Source organism: Wyeomyia smithii, chromosome 2 (genome assembly GCF_029784165.1).
Source record: "Wyeomyia smithii strain HCP4-BCI-WySm-NY-G18 chromosome 2, ASM2978416v1, whole genome shotgun sequence".
NCBI lineage: Eukaryota > Metazoa > Arthropoda > Insecta > Diptera > Culicidae > Wyeomyia > Wyeomyia smithii.
Window position 1 is genome coordinate 45,975,039 of NC_073695.1, and position 15,059 is coordinate 45,990,097.

At 37.0% G+C, this 15,059-nt stretch overlaps 1 protein-coding gene across 4 annotated transcripts in view; it reads left to right on the forward strand.

Annotated features, from left to right (window-relative positions):
- Positions 1-15,059, forward strand: part of LOC129726057 (fibrillin-1) — a 238,438-nt gene that overhangs the window by 193,645 nt on the left and 29,734 nt on the right. For 2 of the 4 annotated variants that reach the window (XM_055682623.1, XM_055682624.1), the window contains exon 11: positions 6,803-6,930. In XM_055682623.1, coding sequence (XP_055538598.1) covers positions 6,803-6,930 — 128 coding nt within the window. Of the gene's footprint in view, positions 1-6,802; positions 8,166-8,921; positions 9,122-15,059 lie in introns of those variants that run through there. The other 2 variants (XM_055682625.1, XM_055682622.1) reach the window with 2 other exon arrangements.

Here is a 15,059-nt window from a genome sequence, read left to right on the forward strand (position 1 = left end):
ATCAGTTAATATATTTAATTATCGCCTTACTTATTGAAAGTTTAAGACAAAAAAATATAAAGCAATGGCGAAAAAACACTAATATGTTTACATATATTCTGCAAGTAAGAATTTTTCCATCCAACATTCTTAGTTTGCTCGATACAGACTTATCGGCCCGAGATACAGAGAAACAAATTTTGTCAAAAAAATACAGGTATAAATGTAGCAACCGTTCTTACACCACAGTTGAGCGGAAGAAGAGTGGTGAATCACTCTAGAAAGAATGCATAGCAGAACGCCGCGTGGAGTACACTGCTGAAATCAATTCGATATAATTCGAAGGGCAAACATGCGTGACGTACGGCCGGATTATTTTTGTTCAGTTTCGAGATGCATAGTAAACACCGTTGTCTACTTTCCTACCTGGGAATATGTTTCTCTCACAAAGCACGTTCTGCATTGATCTCTGTTGTGTTTGAGCGTATTGTCCTTTCGTGTGAAAGAGATCACACCAGTTTGCTATCTCTTTGGAGAAATATTTCAGCACGATTTGCTGCTCTCTTCAAGCAAGTGCGTCGCTTTGCTCAGTAGTGTGAGGCCTTTGTCATGCTGTATGCCAACGCGAGCGATCGGGCGAGAAGCTTGCCGTGGGTCAATGAACAGCTCTAGCTCCGGCCAAATATCTTAAAATAACAATATAGTTCACTCTCGAATTTCCCATATATTCCCGTGAAGACAGACAGGGAACACCCCCTCTTGTGGTGGAAAAGGTAACTAAACTCATTGCACAGTGGTACAGTAAGGCAATTTAGGCGGACATAGGCTTTTCGTTGCGATTTTGGTTTGCGGTTTAAAGCCATAGTTTCTGTAAAAAGTTGTTTCTTATACATAGTCCTCTATTCATGTGCGAATGAAAATTAGGGTGGTCCTAGAATCAACGAAATAAAATATTCTTTTGCAAACTTGTAGACCAACTGATTCTGAATAACTTTGTAAAAAAACTTTTTTGTAGACATGAAATTTGGTTTCCAAAAACAGTCTTTTCGCTCTATTTTTTCAATTCAAATTTAAAAACAAAGTTTTCTTCGGTAACTTTAATAAAAAATACGCCAATTTTGACGAAAAAACATTGTCGATATATTATACAGATGAAGAGTTTTCACTATTTCTGTTTTAAAAATAGGCCCTTTTGATATATTGATGTCTCCGTTTAGGGCAAACATAAATAATATTTTTTGGTATCATTTGATAGAACAAATATTGTATAAATATTGTGAAGAAATACCGGAAGTTGCTTAAAATTAGTTGATCTACAACTGTGCCGATGAATGTATACATTTATTTAAGCAAATAAAAAGTTAGTTTTTTCATTTAGTCGATTTCAGGACCACCCTAATTTTCATTTGCACATAAAAAATAGACTAAATATAAGAAACAAGTTCTTAGAAAAAAATTTTACTCTAAAACCACAAAATCGCATCGAAAAACTCGTGTCCGCCCACATTGCCTTACTGTACCACTGTGCATTGTTGTTGAATTTCTGTGAGCGTGTGACATTCTCACACACGAAACTGAATTTACTCAATTTTAGATTTAGTTGACTCAATTTCATACTTTCACAGAAAAAAATATGTTGCAGATTTCGTGCGTATATTGTTTGTATGTAAAACTAACGCCATTCCGGGAGTTAAATATTGATAATATAATAGATGTAGCTTATCGAGGCACGAAGAAGAAATATTCAAATAATCAGGCCACGACGTGTTAATGGTAAACTAATCCCAAGTTGCTATATATGTGGTTCCCTGTGTAACTTCACTAGCTCAGATCCATCACGGGAAGCAACTACGAAATGTGCGGCCGTCAAGCTCAAGCTCAATAATCAGGCCACGAAGTGTACAATTAAATGAATATTTCAATTACCTCGTGAAAAAGATAAAAGGAGAAACCGCACAATGGTTGTCAATAGTCGTATATGGTTGTTGTGCAACTTTTAGCTTAGATAACACTTGAATGTTCTATCAATTTAACAATCTAAGTATGGATACATATCATGTTGTAATTGGTTTAAAAGCTTTATTATATTATATATAAAAGATATTCAACAAAACAAACATAATTAATGATAACAACTGTTATGCAAAAACTATAATTTAATGTTTAGTTTTCTTCGTTTTGAAAGTATTTTTTGTTCTTTTATCCCTCCGAATTTTTTTGCTCTCGAGTTCTAATCTTCGTATTCATCACTTGCAGCTTTGCTTTAACCAGCATATTTATGTATTTACTAGCTGACCCGGCAAACTTCGTCCCGCCTATTTTTGTGTTTAATTCAATAATTTTCAACATTCCAAATTAATTGATTTCTTGCGATTTGTTTATATCGTTTGAAATTATTGGTTTTATCGGAATGACAACATCCTCGACTTTTGCCTTTAGTACATCACCTCTATTCCGAAAACACTCATATCGGGTGGTATTCAGTTATTTTCGTTGTTTTCCAGAAACTGAAAGTGGTCATCTTCGAATTCAATATGGTGTCCAGGGTCAATGCTTGGCTTCTATACATTATTTCGATTACGGAAATATTCATATGCAGTAGTATTCGGCTGTTTCCCAGAAGTCGCCATCTTACAATTAAAAATGGTGTCTGAGGTCAATTTTTAGCTCCATGCATCATTCTGGTTAAAGAAACACTCATATTGGGTGGTATTTGGTCCCTTAGGTTATTTTTTTTGGAGACAATTTCTGGCCCCTGAGCGTCATTCTGGTTTAAGAAACACCAATAATAGGTGTTATTTAGTCATTTTCGGCTGTTCTACAGAAACCGGAAGTCACCATCTTAGAAATCAAAATGTTGTCTGTGGTCGATTCTAGCTCCTGTGTATCATTCTGGTATCGAAACATCTCATATTGGATAGAAATCGGCCGGTTGAAGAAATACCCATATTGGGTGTTATTTGGTTATTTTCGGCAGTTTCCCATTCAAAGTCGTCATTTTACAATTCATAATGTTATCTGAGGTCGATTTGTAGCTTCAGTGCATCATAACAATCCCGGAAATACCCATAATGAGTGTTATTTGGTCTTTTGCCACTGTTGTTTAGGAACCGGAAGTCGCCATATTGGATTTCAAAATGGCATTTGGAGACAATTTCTGGCCTCTGAGCATCATTCTGGTTAAAGAAACACCCATATTTGGTTGTTTTCGGGTCATTTTCGGCAGTTTTCCAGTCACCAAAAGTCGTCATTTTACTACTCAAAATGTTGTCTGAGGTCGATTTGTGGTTTCAGTGCATCATCACGATTTCGGAAATACCCATTAGGGTGGAACAAAAAATAAATGTTAGCTCCCATGCACTTTTCGCGTTCCTTATAGGTCCCATAACAACTGTGTAACTTTTCAGATCTATCGGCGAAACGCCCGATTTGCGCCCGATTTTTAAAGTTTCCATACGATTTTATATGGGAAAATCCACTTTTTCAAAACTTGTTCTCTAGAAATTACCAGTTAGCTCCTAAAAATATATCGACACATGATATTTGTAGGAAATTTTCCTGGGAAAAACTCTTCTGAGGATCGTAAGGCGCTACGACGCTTGTAGAAACAGCCATTCACCCCAAACTGATTGAATGTCTGACGGACGGCTCACCATTGAAATTTTCCAGCAACACTGCTACAGCATACTGCTCTTGCAGACTTGCTTAAGTATGAGAAATAATTTCGCGTGGAATTAATTTTCAAAGTGTGATTTTTGCTCAGAGTATTTTCGGGGCAGCTTCCAAGATAAATTTAAGTGATATCATTACTCATCACATGGTTGAATTTGCAACAGCAGCGTGCTGCAGCAGTATTGCTAGTAAAATTCAATGGTGAGCCGTCCGTCAGACATTCAATTAGTTTGGGGTGAATATCTTTTTTCACAAGCAAGGTAGCGCCTTGCGGTCTTCAGAAGAGTTTTTCCCAGAAAAATTTCCTACAAATATCCTGTGTCGATATATTTTCAGGGGCCAACTGGGAATTTCTAGAGAACAAGTTTTGAAAAAGTGGATTTTCCCATATAAAATCGTATGGAAACTTTAAAAATCGGGCGCAAATCGAGCGTTTCACCGATCGATCTGAAAAGTTACACAGTTGTTATAGGACCCATAGGGAACACGAAAAGTGCATGGGAGCGAAAAAATAACACCATCACTTTTTCCCATATAACCGTGTCCCAGTCTAATACCCATATTGGATGGTATTTGGTCATATCTCGCTGTTTCTCAGAAACCGGAAGTCGCCATCTTGGATTTCAAAATGGTATTCAGAGACAATATCTGGCCTCTGAGCGTCATTCTAGTTAAAGAAACATCCATATTGGTAGTATTTGGTCATTTTCCTCTTTTTTCCAATCACTGGAAGTCGCCATCTTACAATTCAAAATTTTGTCTGATTTTTCAAAAACCGGAAGTCGCCATCTTGGATTTCAAACTGGCATTTCGAGACAATTTCTGGCCTCTGAGCGTCATTCTGGTTTAAAAAACACCCATATTAGGTGGTATTTGGTCATTTTCGGCAGTTTCCCAGTCACCGGAAGTCACCATTTTACAACTCAAAATATTGTCGGAGGTCGACAAACGTACAAACCGTGGAACACCACCCATGGATTGCCTTATGCATAGGCGAACTTTATTATTATAAAATATTCGGCCGAGTCCACTTCACAATAAAATGAGAATTTTTTTCAGTGTACCCATTAGGGTAATATTATTGTCAAAAGTTACTCTATTTCGCATGTCGTGTAGAACAAAATCAGAAGTGGCGCACCTAGCGGTCGAAAAGGTGACTAACGCTTCTGTCATTTTCAATTTGTCTTCATGATTTCACGTAAGTGAACTATATTGGTATTTAATATATTTGCTCCGGCTGTCCATTAACCTACGGCTGGTTTCTCGCCAGATCGCTCGCGTTGGCGTTCACATTTGGATTTGAATCATGTCTATGCATTCCTTGTGCAGCTAATGCGATATGCTTTCAACACATTTTTTGTGCGTTAATAACGCAGAAAATGTGTGAACTGATAGGACACAGTGGCTGCGTAAGACTCGAACTTTTGCGTGTTCTTAGAAATAATCGCTTATCAGTCCCACCAAATGTTCTTCCTGAGTATGACCATATTTTTATCTGCAATTCATATAGAAAATTTTAGGAGTTGTTTTTTACGCTTTTTATTATTGTTTTAAAATCAACCGTTAATTTTTTTAATACGAGGTTATTCCACAGAAATTCTACACAAAAGTTAATTTAAAGTCGACACTGAAACTGAAGCTTTTTCTGGTAGTCCACAAAGGTTTCTTGGCTTTTTCAATCAGAGGAATAATAACCTTGTGCAATGTTCCTTTCGGTGAGGTGCGAATTCCCTGTTCCCTGATGTTCTGCTTGCTTCAAATGAGAAATTCAACTTCAGATTGTCATAACTCAGAACAGACCGTTCTAGGTGTATAACTGTAAACGTTGCATAACCTATCATCGCCGTCAAGTCGCTGCTGTAGTAAAATTAGAAACTTCGTGAAGGTTTTCTCAATAAGATTTTTTCCAAGAAGGTGAAAATACGGGCGCGGACTAACTTCAATTAGCACGTATTGCGAAACGCTGAAGACGTAAGAAAAAAAGGTCTAAGGCTTTAGCCTTAGATTTTGCCTTTCCAACCTTAAATTTGGAATAAGTAATTCATGTACGTCTCCACCATCCTTCTTCCACTGCGGACATAAATGTGTGCCCAATAATTGGGCACGATATGACTACTTCTACACTAGGTGGTTGCGAGTGAGACTGGTATTCGATTATTTTGCTATTCGATTGCCAAAATAATCTAATAGCAATTTTACGAAAAGTTCAATGTTTTAATGAAGAAGGTATGATGAAGTTCTGTTTCACTATATTATGTCGAATAAATTGAAATAAACCACCCAAAACAGGTGAAATACTCAAAACATGAAAAATACCTTCAAGCACTGTTTCCTCAACTCGATGGTTTTTCGGATGGGATTATAGGTAGTAAAGTTTAAAAAAATGACTCATCACACCCTTTTCAATTAAAAAGTGTCTGAACAGAACTTTAACGAGGGACATCCACTAACTTCGGATAACTTCCACCTGCTCCGTCCCGTTAATAATTTACAGAAATTGTACGTAGCTGGAAGCTTAGAAGTTTAACAACAACTTCCATCCACGCTGCTTAATAAATACGTCAGTAACAAGCTTTTATAGCTTTTTCATCTTCTCCGCAAAAATCCTAGATTTGGCGCAGTATAGAAACATCCCTAAAATCTAGCCACTCAACTTTAATCAGACATTTTGTTTTGTCTGCTTACTGCTTAACCTACATTTAGCTATGCTCTTCAACAGTCCACAAAATCACTGACGATAGTCTCAATATTTAATTGAAGTTCCACTTTTTATGGGACTCATAAGTATTTTTTTCAAATTTGAACTTCGTTGAAATCCTAATGCAAATGGAGAAAAAAAGTAAATAAGTAAGCAAACCTGAACTAGACCTTGGTGTGATAGGTGACCGATAAGGCAACTGCGATATGTAAATAGCTTTCATGTTTCCGATGAAAAGCTGTACTGGGAACGATTATTTCTGTACTCTTCAGTACATCATCCACTTATTAAATTTTTATATTTTTGCTACCAAGCGCGTCTTTCAATTTCCAACAACGGTGTTTAGCAACGTCAGCAATTTAAATCACGCCAGTAGAATAGTTGTAATTATTCCACGTCCGTCACAGAAAGTTGAGGAAGCAATTGATTTTGGTTTGTTTTCTCTATCCCCAGCATCACCTGACTCGTCGAGTTTCCGACGTCCGATGCATCGGCCGCACGAAACCAACCGACTGGAAAATCACGAATCATTCCTAATATGCCCCGGCAAGTCACCGATTCGAGTCGATGCCAGCGATCCCGTAAGTAGACTGCACATAATTTTTCACACCATTTGGCATCGCCATCACGACCAGCTGCCTCTGCACGACCATAACCAAAGCCGAAAAACTACCAGCCAAAGCTACGGGCCAGCGCATAAATCTAATCGGGGTGATGGCAGCGGCACCACCACCGCCGCCTCATCAACGCTCACCCCAGCGGACGTGGGAAATTCGACCGTCACCACCATTGCTTCTCCGCACACCCATACGCAAACGAACACGCACACGCCCAAACACAATCACATAAGCAACAGCATATCGCTCGCGGAAAATAAACAAAGTCATAATAATCATCACTATCAAAGTAATAGTCATAATAATAACCATAGGAAACAGATCATCCCACCGCATATTCATCCACATCGAACGTTCACCACGGTTCACATTTGGGACTGCTGCTCGGACGAGGAGGAGGAACACGAGCAGGATGTCGGTGAAGATGAACCGGGGGAGGATGATCAAAGCCAAAGCAATCACATTGCCAAGCAGTATCCGTTTCCCACCGATATCTACCATTACTGGCTTGTGCACCATCGGCATCCTCACCGGTCGCGGTCATACTATTAAACTGTTACACTTGCATGAAGACCTACACTACTCATCACAGAGTGTAGGGGAGAGCGGTTCAAAACGTACCGGCGAAGAGTTTCCACGATTTTGTATACATTTTGGATATTTTTCAGCTTTCCCTAATTGTACCCTTTACCCACATCGAAATAACGAAATGGCTCGATTCAGTTTTCCCCCGGACCCGACAGAAGATTCGATCGAAGCGACAAAACTCGCTTGACATGAATCAGCCCAAAATGTTCGCGGGTAGCTCGAACCTTAATTGCCTGTGTATGTACAAATTCGCTGTATATGTTAATAGACTGAGATGCATCAAGTGTAATGTGTATAGTTATGAATATTAATTTAATGTACAGACAACACCAACCAGTTGAAGGGGGGGCCATTAGTAATGTTCGACACGGCCATTCCTGTTTCAATAGCCGGTTCGAATGAAAACTATAAAACATTTGTATTGAATAGGAGTTTGAGCTAGGTATTAAACAGTCAATGGAACAGTTCTCTTTGTTGTTTAATTGTTAGTTTTTATTAAAACCATGATTATCTCCTGATGGACTATTAAAACTTGCAATTGCTAAGGATAAAAATATGAGTCTATCTACATTTAAATTGGGCTTTTCACTTGATAAACTTCAAACACAAAGTACTTCACTACTAATTTGATATCTCAGAAAACAAACAAGCCTTTCATTGAAGCTTCACACATGTTGAATAGCGTATGAACCATTCCTTTCCATGATGATATGTTGGACTAAACAAAAATATAAAAAACCATCATTCATACTTTTCCCCTACGCTATTTTTAGTGTTTTTATTCATCGTCTGGCCCGCAGTACCGCTCATTCTGAACCACTTGGTTCGGCGTAAAATATAACTCCCACCACCACCCCGCCAGGCTGCGGCTTGAACCGGCTTGTTGGCCCGGTAGGTGGGAAAGTGGAAACCATTCGTAAAGCTTCATGATGATGCATTGAAACTCGTGGGTTTGCGTGCACTTGCTGTGTTGTTGATAAATTTTTGCCGACGTTATTTCAGAAAAACCTTTTAAATATTATTCACCCTTGGTTTCCCACCTACTGGGCGAGTTATCCTCGGCCGGATTCGGGTTTGAATCCTAGCGAAAAAATCGACGGAAAAATGTGTTCTGTTTGAATTTGGTGATTTCTGTTTCGCCATGACGAGAAGAAAATTTATAATAGCTTTCGAGAGTTAGAGTTTTTACTTTTGTGTTTTGTGTGTGCGACAAAAATACACGTTTTGCCTTCCTTTCTTCTTCAAAGCTGAATGATTTACGCTGTTTTCAGACCAAAAAGAATCAGAATTTTCAGTGGGTTGAAATTTTTATCACCTTGTTGGTTAGCCAAAGCTTTATTAGCTTCTTATTTTTCTTTTTTTTTCAGTTGCTGGTATTCAAAAAAAATAAAAAATACCGAGTTTGGAAAAACAACTGATTTTGTAGCTGAATCGTTTAAACCGTCTGAAAATCAAACCGACAAAATACAGGGCAGCAAAAACCGTCTGTCTGTGAACGCTCCCTTTTTGCGGCTCCGTGCAGTGATAATCACTAATTTGTAAGTTTCTTTTCCGGTTCAGGACCAATTACCGGCGTCGGTTCGATCGCCGGCGAACTGTCGAAAATAATACACTCCGGAAGTGTATCGAGTGGGTGAATAAAGCAGCCAATGTTTGCGAACGTGCATGCAATTGCCTCGATTGAATGCTGGCTACCAAGCTATCGTGAGTTTACTCTATCATTATTGCAATGAAAAGCGGTTTGCAAACATAGAGCTTTCGCCTGCTAGCTTTCACGGTATACGCTGTTAAACATACAATTATTGCTGGAAAGCTTTATTCAAATATTTAAAACAAAATTGAACTCCTAAAAGCTTTCCAGTGTAGATATAAAATCTAGGTAACGCCTTTTATAAAAACTCAGATCAATACCTCTTGGGTGTTTTTTATTATAATTTGACCTTCATAAACTGCTGCCAGGTTTTCTCGCAACCGCCCCTGTATAATATATTCCAAAACAACTACATGTTCTGTATTTGCTCAGAAGATGTTTTTTGATTTCTGCTCATCTGTTTAAACATTTTTTTAATAAAATGTTTATCTAAAATTTCTGCGAGGTTTACTGCCGTTCTACGCATAGTTGTCCAATGTTATTTTTGGTCGATTTTCGTTTTTTATCACCAATGAGTCTATTTTCATGTATATTTTAGAAAAACTTTTAAAAATAGCATTGTTTATTCCGAAAATCTTGAAAAACCATACCAAATCTGTTTGTCCCATCGATGATATTCTACACATATTTGTCCCAATTGATTTTTTCTATTCTAATTCATCCCACTAACCACTACTTCCCATATTTACAACTTGGGAAGTGCTACAGAGCCCTGAAGACTTCCTAACAACGGCTACATTACGGGTTTCAAAAAGTCGGTACCGAAAATAACTTTGTTTGATTATTTAAATGCGGTACATTCATATCTTTTTTAGGAATACCTAAACCTTGTTTGCTGGTTTGTAATCTGAATGCTTTTCCTTTTCAAGCGTGTAAGAAGATAAACGCTTGAGATTCATACTAATTGGAAGTTTTAAGAGCTGTTTTTTGTGTGTAGCCAAAATGGTAAAAATCCAACAACATTCAAATATGATAGGAATGGGCAATATAAAAAAAAAACAATTCCTCTTTGTAATGGTAAGTCATCTGATACATATTCAATTAACTAAACTTTCATCTCGACTATCATCGCTTGCGTATAAAGGCAACAAGTTAAGCGCGATCATTTTCGTGAAAGATTAAACAGCCTTGTATCCCCAGTACGAACTTTGTATTGGAAAACATCGAATACACGTTGTGGGACTGCTATGCGTAGAAATTACCTATTGGAAGGCAAATTTGTCGGCATTAATGTCTCAGTGGGTATTTCTATGAAAAAGAGTGTTAAATCGAAAAACCTACAACTAGATTCATTGAAAACAGTCTATTACAAGGTAAAACTGGTTAGAAACTCTCAATCGCATTTGTCACATCGACACAGTGCGTAAAAGCATTGTAAAACTTTAACATCGTTTTTCTCGTTTGCATGATTTGGAACATGGGACAAATATGCGTAGAACGGCAGTTTAGAGTTCTTGCCGGCATGAATTTTTATATAATAATATAGAAAATTCGAAAACCTACACTCGAAAAAAAGTTACAAACTATTTACTTATAGATAATAGTTTTTAGATCTGTTTAAACGGAAGCTTTCAAATTGACAATTTAGTTACCTTCAACTATTTTGAAAATGCAAAATAAGTATCATTAAAAAAAAATTCTAACAAAACTTTCTGATGTCCAACAATGTTCAGCGTAATTTCCTTTAAAAAACCATGCGTCTCCATGGAGTTGCATGCTAGCTCTACTATTATTTCACGAAATGTACTCTTAAAAATGTACGAAGAGTGCCACCAATTGCAGGAAAGGACGAAAACATTCTATTTCTATCGAGGAAAAATCAAAAACATAGTTGAATAAGTCTTTTATAAGACATGACCGCAAGATTAACGTAGAATTACGACAGCCTGTCTTATGTCAATGTATTTCTTGCAATAGGTTTGAGAATTTCTTATGCTGGTTCTGTTGGAAGAAAGATGAAGAGACATCGTGTTAAATATTTTAAGGTTATTTGATTGTGGAGTAGTTAAAAATTTTCTGCCACCCGCGCGAATTGTTGTACTGTGTTGTCTATCTGCTAGCTTATGGACAACATAGTAACAGAGAAAGTTCAGAAAATGGTAGAAAATAGTACCGGAGTATCAACAAAGTTTCGAAGCGCCCCAATATCATTTGAATATGCGTGTAAGAGGTTAAATTTTTCTGCCACTAGTTGAATCATTGCAGATAGTGGTAAAACTCAATTTAGTTTACAGTACTACAAAAGGATATTATTTTTCTGCACGTATTGAAAATTTATTCTAATCTACCTATTGCATGATTCATGGTTTACCTGTTACCTGTTCAGTGAGAATGGGTAGTTTCAATTCTCCAAACCCGTTTTTCTTGAAACTATAAATTATGATTTGTTCAATTTTCAAACGATAATGATGATATGCTAATTTTGCGACAGTACGTTCGTTATTCATTACTGCTTACAGTGTAATGCTTACAGTTCTCAGCAGTAAATAGCACTCCGTTGTTTGATAGTAAACTCACGATTTTTGTAGTATTTACATGTAAAAAATTCATTTTTACCATATTAATAAAAAACATGTGGTCGTCATTAAAAGGACAATTGATTTTAGTTTTCACAAAACTGGGGGAATGCCTGTATCTTAACGGGGCTTCCCACACAGAAGGGAGATCGAAAATCTAGTGCTGTGAAAGGTGCTGTTTACTCGTTTGGTACGTGTGCTATGGAAGGCAGCGCGATATTGGAAATCGCGGCCTACTGCAGCTTTTCTTACTGGTGGTCGGTCTAGTTCTCTTGCAACGTTGATCGGATTCATCGCTGCTGCTATCCACAGTGCTGCTACTTGCTGCCACCTGGTTAGGACCATGCTAGTGGTCATCCACTAGTGAACAGACTGGTTTGAGTAGAAGCAGGCTTTTCTATAATCCAAATAGTGCATTTTCGGTTCACTAGGTATAATATTCTGTCGATCGTGTTAGGGAAAGCAAGCATTAAGCGACCAAGTACAATAGTTCGAATAATCAAATTACAATTTTCTACGTTTTGGAGCGTAAATTACCCTTTAGTGCCCAATGCCGCCTTCTGGCGGGCTTCAGTCAAACCTCTAAAAAGCTTCAATAAATACCTAAAAAGTGTTTATAATGATTCGTAGTGATTTCACCGAAGCCCGTCTAGAAATTAACTTGGGCACTAGAGGGACAAATGATTTTTTAATCGATCGCCATAACAAATCTTCTTTGAGAACTTCGGTTAGGAACTGACTGAGTTATGAGCATTTGAAAGTGGACCGTTTTCATGATGTTCTGGGTGTTTTTGGTTTTCCAATTTGTACCTTCATGTATGTTGCCGTAAGACGTAATTCTAGATCTTTGAAACTTGTAGAGATAGAAATTTTGTGTCTTCCATTAAGTTTCACAATATTCAATGACCTACAACTTTATCGAAGATTACAAAGGTCTGCCGTGTAAAAAAAAATTTCTATTTTATTTCTTTCGAGCAACATGCAAAAAAGGCAGATAAGCTCCAAGAACTACGTAGTTGAACAAAACATCATCATTCAAACAGATCTATTTTAGCAGAATGAGGTTGACGTATCGTAGAGTGCCATTTACGTGAACATAAATTTTTTAAGACTGGATTTGTAAAGTACCTGTATTTCATGAAATAATTGTGGAGTTTTGATAACGTACGTACTGGAGACGCATGGTCGTTTAGAAGCAAATACGAAAATTTTTTTTGCTTCATAATGCCCATTTTGCAATGTTCATACGTATTTTGGATAGCTCAATTGTTTATTCAAAAAACTTAAGTTTTAAATAATTGTTTTTCTATGATTTTTTCTCAAGTGTAGAATAACAAATTTAATTTAACAGTTCCGCGAGAGTATAATCGGAAGGGGAGCTCCGTAGTCGCAAGGTTACAGAGTCCGCTTTGGTAAGCGGGTGGTCGTGGATTCGAATCTTAGTAGAATCAGGCCATTTGGTTGCCAAAAGACTTTAGCATGGGATTATTCTCAGGCTTCCCACCAAGTACCCTTCCTTCAATCTGAATTCTACAGTACCTATGTTGACTCTCCTTCTAACAAAAATAAGTCCCTATTATAATAAAACTGGTGTGAGTAACGTATGAAAGTTCTCTCCAGGAAATTGTAACTAGGCGATATTGTTAGAATGGACAGAGGCTCGGTATAGTAGAGTAGTAAGCTTGAAACGGAAAGGTGAAACTTACACACAAGCACGGATATGAATGATAAGCGTATCACTTGCTTCAATAGTGATACTGCCAATAATATGAAGTGCGGAGTACAGAAAACACCTGGGCAATATCACAATAGATCTAATCTCTGGTCGCAGTGATGAGCCCACACTGGAAAAAAAGTATAATCGGAAAAGCATCAAACAAGAGCTTAGAAGTTGTGCTTTCGAGCTCCATCTGCTAATCTATGTCTAGATAAAAAATATATTGAATTATAAAAAAAGGATTACAGTCATAACTCGATATAAGGCATCCTCGATATAACGTAACTTTTACCTCGATATAACGTAACTTTGAAAATGTATTGAAATTGAAAATACTGTTTTCGGGGTATAAATCGCTTCAAATGTTTTCAGTAAGTTTAAAAATTAATGACACTAATGCGAAAATTGTCGTAAATGAGCATAAGAAAGGTTTAAAAATACTAATAGGTGATGGAAAATAGATTTTCACGCATCCTTCAGAACAATTCAATTTTTTTTTTGCTTGTTGAAATTTTCTCTAAATGGGCATAAGAAAGGTTAAAAAATACTGATAGTTGATGGGAAATAGGTTTTCGCACATCTTTGAGTAACCGTTAACAGTCTTGCATCAACTAAAAAAAAATTGTTTTGCTTGTTGAAAATTATCCTAAAAGGGCATAAGAATAGTTTAAAAATACTGATAGATGATAAGAAATAGGTTTTCACGCATCTTTGAGTAACCTGTGTAACAATTAAGAAAAAAGTTTTATTTTGCTTCTGAAAATATTTCTACATGGGCATAAGAAAGGTTTAAAAATACTGATAGGTGATGGAAAATGGGTATTTGAGTAACTAATAACATTCTTGCATAAATTAAAAAAAAATTTTTTTGCTTCGATATAAGGTAACGAAAATAAAAATAAAGTTGCCTTATATCGAGGTATGACTGTATATATTTAAGACGTCATCGAATGTTTGCCTAAATAAGTTTTTGAAAGAGTGTCCAAAATTGCTTAAGCTTAGCCATAAACTCTTGAAGCTGTTACAGCCCCTCACATAAGTTGGCTCGAAATTTGTCTCATTTGACTAATCTGAACATATAAAAATGCAGCTCTGTCTGTCTGTCTGTCTGATCCATATAGGCTTGGAAACTACTGAACAGATCGGCGTGAAATTTTGTATATAGGGGTTTTAGGAGCCAGGAAAGGTGACTAAGATAGTTCGAGACCCCTCCTTCTTCTAAAAGGGAGGAGTCCCATACCAATGAAACACAAATTTCTGCACATCTCGAGAACTAACCAAGCAAAAGGAACCAAATTTGACAGGTAAATGTTTTTAGGGGTAAAAAACAATTCCACAATGTTTCACACAAATGAAACACAAATTTCTGCATATCTCGAGAAATAATCAAGTAAATGGAACCAAATTTTGTATGTTGCGGTTTTTGAGAGTAAGAAAATTTTCATTGTGGTTCAACACCCCGTCACTTCTGGATGGAAGGGCTCTTGTTCAAATCAAACGCAAATTTCTATGGTGGTTTGAAGGGGAGGGAGGTCTCCCATACAAACTAAACAGATATTTTAACCAGGTTCTCCGAAAAACAGCGTAAAATAATCGGGTCGATGCATAGGAGCCAAAACTC